General features: G+C 41.1%; 1 protein-coding gene across 1 annotated transcript in view; it reads left to right on the top strand.

Annotated features, from left to right (window-relative positions):
- Nucleotides 1–18,488, top strand: part of Frem2 (FRAS1 related extracellular matrix 2) — a 132,331-nt gene that overhangs the window by 5,409 nt on the left and 108,434 nt on the right. The window contains exon 2 of the mRNA XM_027394954.2: nucleotides 4,833–4,922. Within this exon, the coding sequence (XP_027250755.1) occupies nucleotides 4,833–4,922 (90 nt within the window). The remainder of the gene's footprint in view (nucleotides 1–4,832; nucleotides 4,923–18,488) is intronic.

Raw genomic sequence — 18,488 nt, forward strand, 5'->3', positions numbered from 1 at the left:
GAATTTGGGGGTTTATGACAGAGGCTGATTTTGAAGACTCCACATAGTCCCTGAAACATTTTAGTGCCATGGAGATATGCAGTATAAATTACCTGGTTGTCATTATCAATATGCATTCAAACATAGTACCTTTAAATGTTAGTTTAATTTTTTTTAAAGAATACTGGGTTGATACTTGCTGAGATTATTGGGAATTTTGTAACTAAAAGACAATATTCATTTATATTTATTGGAAAGTTTCCTATTGGTTCATGACTCTGCAAAACAGCTGTTCAAAGACAAAAGAGTTCCTTAAAACTATATCTCTTGTAACAGGGCACAGCACTGGGATATGCTTAAAAAGGGAGCACACAGTTAATGGTGTCCAAGACAACTGTCTTCATTCATTGACCAAATAGTGATCCATCTCATTAAAAGAGGATTAATAGTCAAAGGAGGGAATTACTTAATTATTTTTCATTTTTCTACTGCTTTTATTATTGTTTACTATTACTTATTATTTTTCCTTAGTTATTTTATTATTTGCTACTGTTATTTTTATTATTGTTATCATGACTTATTTCATTGTTGTTTTTCATTCATTATTTCTTCAAAGCCTTCTCTACCTTTCCCCAAGCAAAGTATCAGACACCCCTTGCCTGAAACACCTGCGTTTCTGAGGCCCTTGAGGCAGCAGGCTCTGATGAGGTCAGCCTTGGAAGGGAGGGCAGGTGACCTCTACAGAGTGGCTCAGAGAGGGAAGGGAGGAGCCATTCAATGGCTAGCTGGGAGGTTAAGGCTCTGTTCTCAGACCCTGCCACTTTCATTACAAAGGGATTTGTGTTGCTTTCGGGAAAATCTCTCAGCACCAGAATGGAAACTGGATCTGCCCTTGTAGGCTCTGAGATGGAAATGGAGTGTAACCCCAGGACATCCCAGTGGGGGTGTTCTTTACCTGCTACAGCGTTCTGCTCTTAGACAACAAACACTTTAATAGACATGGATGTTGTGTTGAAGTGATCTACTTTTCTGTTTGATGCTGGCAAACAGCTTCACACTCCAGCCTCTGATTCTTGGCCCAGAGCCTGCATACATCTCGGGCCTGCAGGGACAGGAAAACCCGAGTGTGAGAGTGTCATGCCAGCCCAGCAGAGAGTTTTCTGCAGTGTTACGCTGATGTGTTTTCATGGAAAGGACTGAAGAACTATGGAGAGCAGAAAGCCTTACTTCTCTTCCCGACACACACTTCAAACCAATGTGTTTTCACAGTGTTTTTTGTTGTTAAAAAAAAAAAATGGAAGAAGATAAGCTAATTTCTTTTAAATTCTACAGGCCAAATTCAACAGCTCAAAAATACCTCTGAATTATTCTTCATATAGTGAACCTAAAACTGTGTATTTTATTGTAGGCATTTTGTTTTGTTTTCACAGAGTAACCATGATTTAATTTTATTATTCTTGTAATTGTAGAGTAGTTATATTTTGTTATAAAAATTATAGTTTTAAAAATTACATTTTAAAGAAACTTATCCCATTCAAATACAAAGTCAGAGTCTCTGAAGGAACACTTCTGATATTTAATCACACAGCACTCATTTGAACAAGTTGAGGCTGGAGTTTGGTTCCTAGCAGTTATTTATGGAGATTAGATACATGGTTAAAGATGCAGAGGGCTCCTTCACAGCTGGCTGCTCCTCCTGGAGGGAAATGAGAGCAGCGTGGGGCCTGAGGACTGTATGTGCAGTTGTCTGTTTTTGGTTTTGCTTTATCATGAAGACAGAAGTGAAAATGAATTTTGATGGAGTTGAACACTTTTAGCAAAGTTGGCCAGAGAGGTTATCCCAACTGTTGATTAACTAAATGGCCCTTGGGAGACATTTAATTTTTTTTTCCCAAAGACTTACGTAAATGCATTGTCAAGAAAGGTTCACAATGTGTCCTTGTCCTTGAACTCACTGAGATCCGCCCGCCTCTGCCTCCCAGGTGCGGGGATGAAAGATGTGTGCACCCACCTTTAAAAGATAAAATTAAAATGATGTGGCATATCCCACCCAGTTGGGCATTAAAACATAGGTTCAATTGAGGCCATCCTGGTCTACAGATTGAGTTCCAGTACAGGCTCTCCAAAGCTACAGAAAAACCCTGTCTCCAAAAAACCAAAAAATATAAAAAATAAAGTAAAATAATCTCTTCAGCAGTGACACATGCCTAAACCCAGCACTCAGGATGCCAGCCTGGTCTATAAAGCAAGTTCCAGCACAGCCAGTGCCACAGAGAAACCCTGTCTGGAAAAACCAAAATAATAATGATATTAATATAAAAACACAAAACAAACAGCTTGCTCCCAGGTCTAAAACACTTGACTCAAGTACCTAGACTTTCCTTTTTCTCTACAATGAGTACATGATGGGGCTGCAGAAATGGCTCAGCAGTTAAGAGCACTGACTGCTCTTGCAGAGGACCCAGCATTGTCATCAAGAGTCTCCCAGAGTTATAGGGAAAGTGATAAGCTTTGAAGTGGTTATTATTTCAAGGAAATTCTCTCTTAATGTTGTGTGTGGGGGTTTCTAACTTATTTATTTACTTATTTTGGTTTTTTTTTTTTTGAGACAAGGTTTCAATGCATAGACCTTGCTCTCCTGGAGCCTCTAACTCAGAGATCCACCTGCCCCTGCCTCCCTAGTGTGCCATCACAGCCCAGCTTCTTTATTTTTAGTGCACAAATGTTTTGCCTGAATGTATGTCTGTTTGTTGGGTGTGTGCCTGGTCCCTGTGGAGATCAGAAAAGGTCATCAGTTCCTCTGAACAGGTGTTCCAGAGGCTGTGAGTCACTCTGGGTGCTGGGAATCACACCTGTGTCTTCTGCAAAAGCAGCCAGTGCTCTTACCTGCTGATGAGCCATATCTCTACAGCCTGCCTGAGCTCCGTTTTTTTTGTTTGTTTTTTTTTATGAATTGCAAAGTTTTGTTTTGACTCATTTTATTTTATGCATATGTGTTTTGCCTGCATGTATGTATATCACCCACATGCATGGAGTGCCCAAGGAGGCCAGAAGTGGACAGTAGATGATCTGTAACTGGAATTAAGATGGCTACAGGTGCTGGGAACTGAGCAATGGTCCTTAGCAAGAGCATCTGAGCCATCTCTCAGCCTCCTATCATCATCAGTGATACTATTATTATTATCTTAATTGTTAAGTCATGCCTTTAGATTTTTCATTCAAAATTTAAGAGCAGATGAGAAGGTTAAAAAATGTTTTTCTCATGGCTGCAGATCATGGTGGGTACATTAATGACGTGTAGCCAGCAGGGTTCTCTCCACTCCTTACTGATAAACAAGTAAACAGGCCAAGGAAGGGCTGTGCAGGGTGGTACAGGAGCAGTGCAGGGGCTGTACAGGGGCTGCACGTGGGCTGTGCAGGGTGGTGCAGCAGTGCAGGAACTGTGAAGGGTGGGGCTGTGCAGGGTGGTGCAAGGGCTGTGCAGGGGCTGTGTAGGGCTGTGCAGGAGCTGTGCAGGGGCCGTGCTTGCCTCTTAGTCTCGCAGAGACTTGCTCCAGGTTAAGGTGGAGACGCAGGTGAGTGGGTGAGGCCACTCAGCTCTTTCATTTCAAGCTAAGGCTCATGAGAGCATCTGCTGGCTATAAGACGTTCAACAGAGGACCATGGCATGTAAAAATGGTGGGGAAAAAAATGTAAGAAGTGTTTAATCTTCTAGACAGGAAGTCTGTGCAGATTGATATAAACACTAGGAAAAAGTGTGGGACACTGAGGCAGAGCTAGAGATAAAGTGCTACAGGTACAGGACATTTGGACTTGGTCCTGTGAACTAAAAAGCAGACTTTCTTGTTGCCAGGAAAGTGTATCTTTGTAAGTGTATCTTCTTTCAATGCTGTGAGGCAGGATACAGTTCACATGTCATGTCTCCTAAGGAAAGTTCAGAAATCTATGGCAGAATGAGCTGACTCCAAGTGCTCCACTCACTAAGACAACTTTCTCAGGTGGTTCTTTGCTTATCATCCCTGTGAACTCCATAGCACAAACCTAACAGAGCTTTCAGGGTTAGAAAGACAATAAATTTTACACAAGGGACAGGTAAATATTACATACCTGTTGACGGTGTTCTTTAGCTACTTTCTGACATCTTGTAACCTTAGAAACTCACTGACTGGCATAGCTCAAAGAGATATATTTTAAGTATCACAGTACAGAATGGTATCTGTTTCATTAAATCATATGTGTGGCATCATTAAGTAGAGGAGCTGAAAATGGATGAATTTTTAAAATTGTACATTAGTAATGTCAACAGGTTTGTGTACATGAGTTTGGTGGACTTGGAAGCAGTGAAAGGGGCCATTCTGAGGTGCTAAAGCCTCTGCCATTCATTAAAGCTTTAGAACCATCTACTGTACCATAGTAGCTAAGCAAAATGACTACCATGGGAAAGAAAACCTCTGCTCCTCCCTTTGGCTTCCTGTAGAACTCACTCTGCAAGGGAGGCAAAGCATGCGATTTCAAGAGGCCCAGGAAACCTGCCATGCCTCAAAATATCTTCCCTTCCACCTGTCATGGAGCCTGCCACGACATATTTAGATAGCCACTCCTTTGGTGGGAAGGGACACTACCTTGCTATTATTGTAATCTAAGTCTGGCCCTCTATTTTTCTGTGTGCTGGGTCAGATTTCTACAGGACAGCTGGCATTAGGGGTGTAGAGATAGAGAATAAAGCACCGTTCCCCCTGAAAGGGGAGCTAAACATGTTTTCAGAAACATAATAGCCAATAGGATTTATTGTAAGCACAAGCCATCAGTTTTGTTACAGTAAATAATCACCTTGCTTTTTGGTTGTTTTTTAGCTGACATTGATGACTTGAAAATATGCTATGTCCTAAGAGAGAAAGCTAATGCCACAAGTGATATGTTCCATTTCATAGTGGAAGACGATGGTAAGTATTCCATTCTCTGGGTGGTAAAAACATCCGGAGGCCTTTTAATTTTATTTATTTTGGTTGCTCGTTGACTACATTGCTACAAGGAATCTTCATTGGGTGTTGTTTTGTGCTCATTTGCTTTTATGCAGAGTGAATTTTGTGTCTGCTGTAGAAGGTTTAGTGGTTTCAATTCTGTCAGAATTTCATTCTTTAGTGGATACTGGTAAATATCATATTGTTTCTGCCTTGTGATTCATAAGAGAGACAGTGACAGAAAGAGAGGAGGAGAAGGAGAGAGAGAGAGATCTGTATGAATAGGGTACCTCTGCACAGTTGTTCAGGTTACTCAGGCAGCAGGAAGATACTGGAATATAGCCATCCTCTCATCATAGCCTGTGCCTGCCCTGGTGGTCTTCCACAAACAGTAGTCCTTTGGGCACTGTCTCTACTCAAACAGAATTCTGTGATAAAGAAACATGCCCTCATTGCCCCAGTATCAGAGTATATACTGATCTTAGTTTGGGGGATTTTTGTGAGTTGGTCCAGCTAAAAGCTTTCTTTGGCCAGGTTCGAAGAACACTGTAGAAACTGGTTTGTTTCTATTTAAGTCTCCTAGACAAGAAGCTTTATTGCCACCAGCCCTCCCCAGACCTGCTCAGGGACTCTTCTGCTCCCAATGGCTCTTCCTTCTCACCCTGCAAACAGACCTGGAAACATCTAGTCACTTCTGGATTGAGTAGAAAGATGCTTTTATTGTTGGGAGTCCTCGTGGAAAGCCACTGACTCTCACCAAGTATTTATCTTGTACAAACAGGACACAGGAAGTTCCAAGAAAGAATCCAACATGTTAGGGAGAATATAGAGAGGAGGACTCACTCAGGCTAGGTTTCCTTGTGACATTTTTAAAATATGGCATACTGTTAGGTTGTCTACCTCAAAAAGAGATGCTTCTCACCTTCCATATCCACCCAAGCATTAAATGCCCTTGATTAAAATACCATTGGATATAACATGACCAGGTGTCTGAAAGTGATGTCTATGCATACCAGAGAGGCAAAAGAAGGTTTCCCAACTTAGGCAGAGTTATTTGATTCCTACTTCAAATGTGAGGCTAATGCCTGTGTTTGAAAGGAACCAAATCATAGTTTAGTATTTGATACACTGGCAAAGGAATCTCAGTAAGGAACAAAGTCCTAAGAAAGGAAAACCAACTGACAAACTAAAAGCAGTGTACTTACTGAAGCATGCTGCTGCTTAAAGGCAAAATTCTGCCAAAAGAAGTTGTAAAATAAGACCTAAACAAGCCTCAATTAACAAAATATTTTCTTTCTTAAAATTACAAAAACAAAACATTAAAAATCCCATGGCTTGCAGCTAGGTAGATGGCTCAGCAGTTGAGAGCACTACCTGCTTTTGCAGAGGACTGGAGATGGGTTCCCAGCACCCACAGGACAGCTCACAACCATCTGCAACTCTAGTTCCAGAGGATCCAATGCCCTTCTTGGGTCCTTCTGACCCCCTTGGGCACTCTACACATGTGATATACATATATACATGCAAGTAAAACACTCATACACATGAAATAAAAATAAATCCATAAAAAAGCAACATCTTTTGAAAGCATCGTATTATCTATCATATCTCAAAATAGTAAGTAAGGATGCCTGGTAATAGAGGTCGGGTTTATGTTTAGGTTTCTGAAGATGTGGTGGGCTTCTGGGGATGGTCTTTATGGTTATGAAAATGGGAATGAAATCATTCCAGGAGTTCCTTTGGAGCTTCAGTTTAGCATAGGCATAATATTTTAGAGATATCTGTCTGTGCCTTCCTCTCCACAAGTGTTGCATTACCTGTAGGGCTCAGTTAGATCCTGGCAAAGGGTTATTAAATAAAATGTACCTGACGCTCCCTAATGTAAGAAAAGTTCCTTTTGACAGAATAAACAGGAATCTTTACAAGATCAAAAAAATAGGAAGCCATATGTGTATCTTAGAATTGAGTTTACCTGATTTTTCAGCAGGGTGTTATGTTATCTTGCAAAGGGTCTGCCATTTGGATGAGGCACACAAAGTATTAACCATTGTGATCCTCTACTTTATACATAGAGGATATACCATCTTTGAGTCATCTTCGAGGTGTGAACAGCTTCCAGTAGCTCACATCTGGACAGCTGTCAGACACCACTGCATAAGATTAGGAACTTTAAATGTTCAAGCCTCTTTCTAACCCGCTGAAGTCATCTTCAAACCCACAGGACTATTTTTAGAATGGTGACTAGCTAAGCAAATTTCTAGGGCAAACATAATCCTTGGATCTTCCTAAAAATAAATTATTACAGCTGGGCAGTGTTTTCGCATGCCTTTAATCCCAGCACTCAGGAGGCAGAGGCAGGTACATCTCATGAGTTTGAGGCCCGCCTGGTCTACAGAGTGAGTTCCAGGACAGCCAGGACTATGCAGAGAAACCCTGCTTCAAAACAAATGGATGAATAAATAATAAATGGGAGAAGAATTGGTCGAAAGCAGAAGCCTAAGAGCTTTTGCTTCTGGTTCGTCATGTCTGGTTAGAACTTGGCAGGTCGCAGGATTCTCCTGTTACAATGTGGTCACAAGTGGGTGACCATCCACCATTCAAGGGATGGTTCTTGGGACACACTTGAATTTTGGGGTTTGGAGGACTTTGATGTTAATTACCAAGTGATGGGAGGAACAATTAGTGAGAAATAGATAATGTTGGGTTTTATCCCAGGAGGTCCCTGCTGTGTTGTAACAACACAGTAACCCAGTTCAGAGTTCTTAAAGGCACATTTTTAGAAAAAAGAAAAAAAAAGCAGTAGTCAGTGTAGTATATAATCAATTCCAGAACTTAAATTACACAGAGAAATAAGCATTTTTCTACATGATGTACTGTAGAACGCACTAGCATGCACGAAGTCCTTAGATCTCAGAGATCTCACAACTAGGCTTTAACCCTTTGGTATGATTTATTGTTGAGTGGGCAATTTTGCTCTCAACACATCCCTCTGAACTTAGTACAATAACAACAGCAAAAATGTCATTCCTAATTGGAAGATAAGGAAACTGAGTCACATAAATGGGTAACTAACCTCTTCAGGTGACCCCAGTAGACAAAGAGAGGCTGATTGAAGCTCAGGTTCTTTTGCCACAGATATGCAGAAGAAAGCAGAAACTCACTGGCCTCAATTCTGCATACTGAGCTTTCTGAGAGGGCGGTGGTGGCACACTACTTTAGTCCAAGCACTCGGGAGGCTGAAGTAGGCAAATCTCTGTGAGTTCGAGGCCAGCCTGGTCTACAGAGTGAATTCCAGGACAGCCAGGGCAGAGGAAACCCTGTACAACAACAACAAAAACGGAGTCAGAATACAGAGTATCTTCTAGATTGTTAATTTTTACTCTAAAATACTTCAGATGTCCTACAGGTCTCAACTTTATAGTCCTTTCCCCTGTGACTGTGGTTTAACTGTTAATACTAATACTACAAGATATTCTCACATAAAAGTGGTTTAAGGACCTTTGCAATTTTCTCTCCAAGGAACAACTCAAGCTGTTTATTGTGATGTGAAAGCTAGTTTCAAGTAACTATTTCAGGTATGTCCCACCCTCAACCCTAATGACTACTAATCTCTCTTCAGCACCAGCTCAAATATCATTTCCTTTCCAAATCTGTTCCCTGTACTGTGATTAGGAAGTTAGTCATGGCCTTCCTAGTGCTTTATATCCCTAACTCAACTCACAGCAGGAATGTCCTATAGTGACAGTTAGCTCATGAAGTTGGTCTCTATCGATACAGAAAGAACACCTTCAAGACATAACCTTTTGTTCCAGGACCTACTCAGAGTTGAACATGTGGCACATATAGGACAAATGTTAAAATGAACGAAGCAACAAATGAAGATAGAGCCCTTCGTTTTTATGCAAAGAGCAATTAAATAGTACCCCAAAGGATGTTCCTGTAGCAATTTCTGGTGGAACCTTGGCATTCTGTAAGAACGTTCTCTTATCCTAGCTTTAACTTAAATCCCTATGGCACCGACAAGGATTCTTACCTAAGCCCCCATGCTTATAAGCATAGGAAACCAGCTACTGTGGAGACTGCTTTGAAATCTTCAGTGAAAAGTACTTGAGATCAGAAAGAGCCCCTGTTTAGAGTTCTGGATACTATTCTTAAAGGGGCATTTTGGGGGGAGTGGTTTTGTGTATATTGTGTAAACAATTCACAACTTAAAATTTAGAGAGACCCGGCAGTGGTGTCACACACCTCATCCCAGCATTCAGGAGGCAGAGGCAGGCAGATCTCTGTGAGTTCAAGACCAGCCTGTTGTTCTACAGAGTAAGTTCCAGGACAGTCAAGGCTACACAGAGAAACCCTGTCTTGAGAAAACAAAACAACAAAAACAAAAACATAATTTAAAGAGGATACACATTTTCTATATTACTGAATTTTTAAAGCCAGCCCATAATTTTTGGCAAGTTCTTTTCTGCTTTGGCAACTCCAGTTTTTATTTTGAGTGGCTATGAGACAACAGCTAGAGAAATAGACGGCTGTCTTTATGTAAAGTATGCCCAGGACTCACTAGAAGGGTGATGTGTCATTTTTAAACTTATTTTGTTGTTATTGTTCTTTGTCTTAACTCTCAAAGATCTCAGCCACTCATCTAAGATGGTCTTGGAAGAGAGTGGGAATTCTGTGGGATGGGCCAGACTCATACTCTACTACTAAACTACATCTCCCTAGAACATGTCTTAATGAGCCTAAGATTAGGCTATATGATCTCTTGGCTTGATAAGCAATGTGAGAGGAATCTTACTTTTATTCTTTATGTACTGGTTTGGGTTTGTCACTTCTTCCAAGTTCCAAGGCACGAAGTCTAACTCACTTCTGCCTGCCATTCCCGGCACTGGAACTGGACAGCAGACATAATATTAATCTGTATTAGCTATTACAGTATGTCTGGTCCACAGCCAGATCATTTTCTGTTATTGTTGTTGTTGTCTTTGACTTTACCGTGGCCAAATTCCCATCCACCCAGATCTTTAATTCATGAGCTATTGAAAGATATAAATAGTGCCTTGAGATAGTACAGGAAGCCACAGTCATTTCTCTCTATGAAATGTCAGTTAAGGTCAAGGCTTTCAAGTTTTTATTCAGCATTTGACAAATTAAATACTCAAATACAAAAGGGTCATGGGAACCTCTTCTTTCTAGACAGAAGGAACATGAGTTTTGACTTCATGCTGGCTGTCACTTCAAAATTGGAGGCAAAGTAATTATTGATAATTAGCTTGAATTTAGAGAAAGAGCTAAAAAAAATAAGTAAATACAAAATGTGGAAAAATGAGATTGTGAGAACAAGCATCCAAAGACCATCTTGACATTAAGCTGAGAGGGAATGAAAGCTTTACAGGCAGTCAAGTCAATGGCTGAGGATGGGAAAAGCAGAGGAAGGGTGGGGAGCCAAAGCCTTAACTACCAGATGCCAAGCGCTAAGGCAAAGGCCTTCAATGTGGACAGGATACAGGCTCTACTAAGTACAGATCTTGGGAAGGACATTGGCTAAGGTAGCTAATGTTTGTGAGCCCTGCTTTATTCTTTAAGCAGTTAGAAAGGTTCAAGTCATCAAAGTCTACCCTCAAGGCATAGCTCTAACAATATACCTGCTCAGCATCCATGGAAGAAGCAATTCTTCTGGTACAAAGTGCAATTCAAATTTTATCAGCTATCTTTACATTCATTCCTAAGGTCCACATCATATTAATACAGGCTTGGCTTTTTTCCGGGTGTTACTTTCCTCACATCATGAAACTGTTGGCAGAGATTGAATCCCTGCAGAGAGACTTAACATGAATCTATATTTACACCTCTAAGAAATAATAGCCCCCCTTTTTTGTTTTTCAAGACAGGGTTTCTCTGTGTAGCTTTGGAATAGCCCCCTTTAAAAGCTAAGCAAATCTTTCTTTCACAACTGATCAAAATACCATAATATCAAACCAAATATTTACTTGTGGTACATGTTCTAAAACTCAATGCTATCTTATTCTATATCTTGTAAGTTTGTTCTGTGGCTGAAGCAAAGGGAAGGCTGTTTTCCATAGTGAAGTTTATGACTGTAATCAGTATTATTCTGCATTTTGCAGAGCCAAAGAAATGTAGCCAAAAAACCAAGTGTGATTGAGGAAAAAGGTCAGAGTTTCTGTGGTTAGACTTATTTGCTATAAAGAGTCATTATTCATTTATCTGTTCTTTTTTATTTAAATTCTTTAGTTACCACTCATATTTACATATCCATCTGCCCCCATTCCCTTGCCCTTCCATCCTCCCATGTTCCCCACCAATCCCCCCAAACCATCCCCCAACTCCTCCCCACGGACAGTGAGGCCCTCCACCAGGGACCTTCAAAGTCTGTCACATCATTTGGGGAAGGCCTAGACCCTCCTTGCTGTATCTGGGCTTCAATAGTATCCCTCCATAGGGAATGGGCTCCTAAAGTCCATTTGTGCTCTAGGGTTGAAGACTGGCTCCACTGTTAGAGGTTCCATAGACTGCCCTGGCCACTTAGCTGGCACCCACATTCAGAGGGCTTGATTCGGTCCAATGCTGTTTCCGAAGCTTTATGACTAGGGTCTCCATGCTCTCACTAGGTCAGGTCCACTGTTTCTTCGGGTCTTTCTGGCCCCGTCTTGGCTCCTTTGTTCATCCCTCCTCCCTCTCCACAACTGAATTCTAGTAGTATGGTTCAGTGCCTAGCTGTGGGTGCCTGTTTCTGCTTTGAACAGCTACTGCATGAAGGCTCTCGGATCATTTATTTGTTGAATCAGCCAACAAATGCTTTTGACATTCCCAGGATGCTTCAGGTGTTTACTGGGACGTGGGAAAATGATAAATTTATAAATATGAACATATATACTGTAGTATAAATATAAATAAATATGTTGATCTTTGACCTCAGATCAATCCCAAGGATAAAGCAACAGACAAAACATTCTGTAGTTTATGAGGTAGGAATGCAGCTGGGAGGAAAGGTCTGTCTGCAAGGTGATGTTTAAACTTAGGCATAGGATGAGAGATGAAGCTACTGCAAGCAGGAAAGGGAGAAAGAGCACCAGGTGCAAAGAGCTGAGGTCTGGTGTTTAGCTCAGCAGAAGAGTGCCAGCTTGTCTGAGCACAAGAACAAACCAGACAGAGAGACAGAGACACATAAACACACATGCACACACAGAGAGAGACAGAGAGAGAGAGAGAGAGAGAGGGAGAGAGAGAGAGAGAGACGAGAGAGGAGAGAGAAAGGCCTGTGATAAGGCTGCCAAGCATGGTGCACTCGAGTGAATTAGGTACGCCATAAGGAAGGAGGAAGCCCAACAATCATTTTAAAGCATGGGGTAACATGTCCCATTTTGTGCTTTAGAATGCCAGTCCTCCAGCTGCAGAGAGCTGATACAAGAGCAAAAGGGGATAGTGTGGGCCTGATGAAAGCTGAAGTGGTGAGACACATGTGACATGGAGTTGAGAGGACCAAGCATGTTGGGACATATCTTTAATCCCAGCATTCAGGAGAAGCGGCAGATGGATCTCTGTGTGTTTGAGGTCAGCCTGATCTACACTGAGCTCCAGGCCAGCCAGGGCTACAAAGTGACACCCTGTCTCAAAACAAAACAAGGAATAGAGATGAGAGGCTAGCCTTCCCACAGTTTTGAGTCAGAGGAAGGAAGGAGTGGGATGTGAGCATAATTCTGGGTTTCACAGCCCATGGAGAATGACTGTGCTGTGGACCAAGATGGTGTAGACTGGAGGGCCCTGATACAGTCGGAGGTGAGGCTCAGGTGGTTTGGGCATACTGACTTTTGAGAAGTCCCACCTAGTTGAAGTTTGTATGAAGGCTAGCTGTTGATTCTGCTTCTCTGCCTTATCTAGTCTTCTGAGAAGTAAGTGGGAGTCGTAACAGATGCTGGTTGGGAACCTTTCCATCACTGGAGACCTGACCCTGAGCCATGTATTTACAACTTGCCTGATCTCATTTGCAATTGTAAAGGGATGTAGAATAGTGAGCAGCAGTGGGAGTTGTAGGACACTGAGCAGGTGATGGGTTCTTTTGAAGAGTGAGTGAGAAAATGCACAGAAAGGTTGCATTTGTACACCTCAGTTTCCCTGGAGGGAGTGTGCAGAGAGGCACTGCTGTCCAGCAGCTGTCCCTTCCCCCACTCTCCACCACTTCCCTACTCTCTCTTAGTTCTGTTTTTGTTTGTTGAGGCAAGGTGTCATTATTTAGCCCACACTGGACTTATACCTATGGTCCTTCCCCCTCAGTCTCCCTAGTGCTGGATTTATAAGACATGTAGTCACTGTAGTGACAGATATCAGTGAATATTCTAAAGAAAGGGCCACTTAGATAAATGTACAATTGATAAATGTAAACAGTGAGAAGAATGTAGTCTATGAAATTTTCACCTGTGGTTATTGAAAAGCAAGTGCCCTGTACTTACTACATTCTTCCAAAAGCCAAGTGTTGCCTCTGGACCGATTTATAGAATAAAGTGCCCTTTGACCCCGTGTAATGAACACTGCAATAATTATTTTCCCGCGATTAGAGGAAATCTCACCAGTATTTAAGATATTGTAATCATGAGGTTTTTATAAGTAAAGACTGGGTAATAAATGAATTTTACTTATCAGCTACAATGATAGTTTTTTCCTTCTAAAGGTGGAAGCCATGTGTCTCTGAAATCCTGGTGAGGTTAAAGATAAAAAGTGATGTAGTTACTCCTCAGTGCAAATGAGGGAAAATAAGATGTGTTGAGCTTGAACTTGGTGAAAATATTACGAATGAGTAAAACACACACATAAGCATTTGTGATTTTGTCACACATGGAGACTCTTTTTTTTTTTTTTTTTTTTGGTTTTTCAAGACAGGGTTTCTCTGTAGCTTTGGAGTCTATCCTGGCACTCGCTCTGTAGACCAAGAATTTAATGCTGGGATTAAAGTCATGTGCCACCACCACCCAGCTGGAGACTCATTTTTTAGTGTATATTTCCTTAGGGCTAAAATATGCATGTAAAGGAGAAGGAACTTTTTATTATCAGCATTCAGTTTTGGAACAGATACTATAAATTTACTAAAATGATTAATTTACTAATTTGTCTCTGATTTTGATAGTTTAAAAAATAATACTTGCCAAATGGCTCTATCTAAGCAGCCTTTTAAAGTTAAGAAAGCAGTGTACCTTCGGTTGGTTTACATTTAGAATCCTACCATGTTTCCAGGGCAACTTTCCAAAATGAATTATTCAGTTATAGCTAATTACCATTAAATATAAAAAATGGTATACTAGCTTCAGCATCATTTGAACAAAGGAACTAAAAAAAGGTGGAGAGATAATTACAGAGCTATGCTTAGATTTTTTTTTTTAAGTAGTTCTTTGTTCTTCATGATAAGTGTGATCTAAGCTCGGAAAATAACACCCTTGGATGAAGGAACCCTGATCACAATTCTCTTTGTCCCACTCTGGCAACATTCCTTCAGATGGAGGGCCTTTGCTCTTCACTTCTGTGCTGGATTCTTGAGCAGAGAAAGTCTGGTAATGGTAATGCCACCTTCTCCCTCTGACTCGGCTTAGGCAGCTGTGAGTTAGTCGGCACACTGAAAGCAGTATTTCACTTAGTGTTCAGGAAAGCCACTTCAGAAACTGAAGAGGAAGCCATGAAATTGGTCAGAGGACTTTAGAAATTCAGAAGGCAGGAGACTAGGCGGAGGAATTTAGGCTCCCATAATTTGTGTTCCCTTAATTCTCTTCCTTTTGTGCAGAAATGGCTGAAAACTGAGGGTATTGCATCGTGGCATAAAACATACAAAACTGCACTGAAGAAACTTTTTCTCAAACCTTTTCTTACTGTCTGGACCTTAAAGTCATTTTGGTGCACTATCCATATCCACCTAGTCCCTAAATGCAACCAATTTTTATCTGATTTTTATTGATTTCTGATGAGCTCCATTCCCACTTCCCAGACTACTGTTTCCATTGTGAGCATATTGATTTTGTGACCCAGCAGATGTAAACTGTTTAAAATAATGGTAATCGGTATTTTCTTTGGACTGCCAACCAGCTCCCAAATAAAGACACAGAAACTTATTATTAATTATGAATGCTTGGCCTTAGCTGAGGCTTGTCAGCTAGCTCTTTTTAACTTAATTTAACCTGTTTCTATTTATCTTCATTTTGCCTCAGGGCTTTTTACCTTTCTTTCATTCCTACTCTCCTACTTCCTCTGGGTCTGGATGAATGGCCCCTGGCATCTCCATGGTGTCTCTCTTCTTTTTCCCCCTGTCCCTCAGCCCAAATTCCTCCTCCTTCTTACTCCCTCTGCCCAGAAGTCCTGCCTGTACCTCCTCCCTTGCTATTGGATGTTCAGCTTTTTATTAAACCAATCAGATGCCTTAGGTAGGCCAGGTAAAACAGTAATGTCAATGCTCTGTTCTATCATGGTGCTAAGGTCCATTCTCAACTCTCTTAAGGTGATACATCCAAACTGTTTGCTTGTTTGTTTGGTTGGTTGTTTTTGGCTTTTGGCTTTTGAAGACAGTGTTTCTCTGTGTAGCCCTGACTGTCCTGGAACTCACTCTGTAGACCAGGCTGGCCTTGAACTCATAATAGAGATTCACCTGCCTTTGCTTCCCGAGTGCTGAGATTAAAGGCATGTACCACCACCACCTGGCTCCAAATTGTTTTTAACTTTACAAAATAAGAGAAATTTTCATACAGCCAGTATCTGTATTTATAGATACAGTCAGATAGAACTCACTATTCATAGCCAATGGACTTTAAATGTGGATGGTTGTAAACCACCATGTGGGTGCTGGGAATTGAACCTATATCCTTGAAGAGTGCTCTTTGCTGCTGAGCCAGTGCCCCAGCCTCTCTTTGCATGGACTGTTATGCTGTGTCAAGCTGTCTCACTTTTTATGAAATGGAACTGCTCCTCTTACTTGTGTGTGTTTGTGTCTATTTATGGGAAAAAAGAACTTGCTTCTTGATGTCTCAGCATGTAAGCTGGTTGCTATAATAAGCATATAGGGATGTTCCAGATACCATTAAGGATGGAATGAGTGTATGCCTTCATCTTAGTGGACTGGTTGTATCCCCCTTCCCCTGCATCACTTTGACCAAACTAAGGTAGTCAGCAGCTGTTGCATGTTCCTTCTCTATGTGTACCTCAGACCACTGTGCACTGATAAGAATAAGCATCTATGAGAAAAATTAGATTGTCAGTTGAGTGACACAGTGAGTCTAGTCATGTAGCAGGGAAACAAAGGTAATGCTGGCAGAAGCAAAACGGCCCAGCAAAGCATTTTGTAGTAGAGAATTTCCTAAGTAAACAGTGTCCTAAATCATATGATATAGTAAAAGTGTCCGAGAATGAACTCCTTTTAAAAGCTGTCCACTTTTGTGAGTCTCTGTTAATCTTAGATTGATTACACAGTAGTTATATTAATATATGTGTGACTATGATTAAGACCTTGTATGAGAAAAGTTTTGGAATTGTAGATTGCTCAACTAGGTTCTACCATATCCCATCCTTCCTCAAGGGTCATGTGGTCACCTCGACTCTAACATTTTATTCATTTAATCTCTGTCAACTACAGCTAATGAGCTCACCTCTGGGTATTTCCTCTGTGATACAAGCTGTATAGCATGGTTATTGTTTTCAATTCAAGAGTAGTATTAAGCAGAATTTGATCAGCCTGCATCTCCATGTCCTCATGCCCCACACTCTTAGGGAATAGCATTGTCATCCTGTATGCTGGCATTGTACACTTTCAACACAGACCCTTTGTGTCTTCCTACCCTTCCTCACACACCCACTCCATTGGCTGGTACAGGAATTCTATCTGGTATCTGTTTTTTTCTGTCATCCCAACACACCTAGGTACACAGACACTTGTGCACAGGACGGAACTACCATTGTCAAGGCTGTTAAAGCTGATCCCTAGATAGTAGGCAAGAAGGGTAGTAACCGACTATGACCCCAGAGTCATTCAGAAAACCTTTTAGATTAAAAACAGCTTAGTCCTCATCTTGACAACTGTGAATGTTTTCCTTGAGAAGTTTCCCATGTTATCACCTAAAAGATTATTACAGTGAATTTTATCAATGGGATTCACTGGGAATGTTCTTTTTTACACAATTATACATATTCATTATAGGAAGATACCAAATATAAAACTAAAATTAAAAGTGTACATTAACTTAATATTAATAACCAGGGAAAATCACAATTACATTTATCTATGATTGTTTTCCAGATCATGCATTTTACCCCAAAAGGCACTGTTTAATATATTCTGTTCTAACTTTTGAATTTCTTGATTTTTGAATTTTGTGTTACCTTTTGGACATTATTCTAGATCAATGAATATAGATCCAGAGGGTGTGTGTGTGTGTGTGATGCTTGTGACTGTGTGTGTGTGTGTGTGATGCTTGTGACTGTGTGGGTGCCTGTACCCATGCACACACATACAAAGGCCAGAGGCTGTCTTCCCTCTTTTTATTCCCCTGAGAGAGGGACTATCACTGAACCAAAAGTTGCTATTCTCCTGATGTTGCTTGGCTATTGAGTCCCCTGGATTTGTCTGCCTGTGCCAGCCCACCCTAATGCTGGCATGCACAGCCTTGCTTTTCATCTGGGTTCTAGGGATTCTTGCTGTCACAGCAAACATTGTCACCACTGAGCCATGTCCTCAGCCCACCCCTCCCCGCAGATGTTTTTAATGATGTTTGTGATTTACTATCTGATGGTATTATGCAAGTTATTTAAACAACTGCAGGCATTTTTTTAAAGAAATCTGCATTTATACAAGAGTGCTTAAATACCTTCATCTGATGAGTGTGACTAATTATGACAGCCCTGCTCTACAGGTGAACAATATTTTGAAACCACTCAAGTCTGTTCTGTCTTCTGTTGTTAACACGTAGAATCTTGCTGCATTCTTGTTTTTATCAGCGTTGATAAGAACAAGATCCTGTCTGCCCTGCCTTCTCCTTATTATTAATAGAAAGAAAGTGTAGTTTATAATGGCTTTTTGACCTTGGAATTCCTGGCATGCTTATTCAGAGCATCTACCAGCACTGTAGTCATTTTATATCCGTGTGTGATAAGTCCTGTGTAAACAGTGTTTCTTTAGTATGTGCTAATGGCTCCTATTCCACTGGTTTTGATTTCTTTTGCTGTAAAAAAAAAATGATATAGAAAATATTTCTTTTAACAGATGGTTCTAAGACAGGATTAGTGGGGCCTGCTTGTAATCCCAGCACCTGGGAGGCAGAAGCAGGAGGATCAGGAGTTCAGGGTCACCCTCAGATATTTCAAGTTCAAGGGCTACATAAGAATCTGCTGTGGGTGTGGGGGAGATAGAGGAGAGAGAGAACTTAGAGGGGAGTGAGGAGTGGGGAGAGGGAGAGAGAGAATTCTATAATGCTTAGTAATCACACATGTCCCAGTGTTGTGAGCACAATTGCAAGGTGGGTAGGGTGGAGAGTGGCGGGTAATGCACATTCAACATTTCCAACATGG

This window comes from Cricetulus griseus, assembly GCF_003668045.3.
Source record: "Cricetulus griseus strain 17A/GY chromosome 1 unlocalized genomic scaffold, alternate assembly CriGri-PICRH-1.0 chr1_0, whole genome shotgun sequence".
Classification (NCBI taxonomy): Eukaryota; Metazoa; Chordata; class Mammalia; order Rodentia; family Cricetidae; genus Cricetulus; species Cricetulus griseus.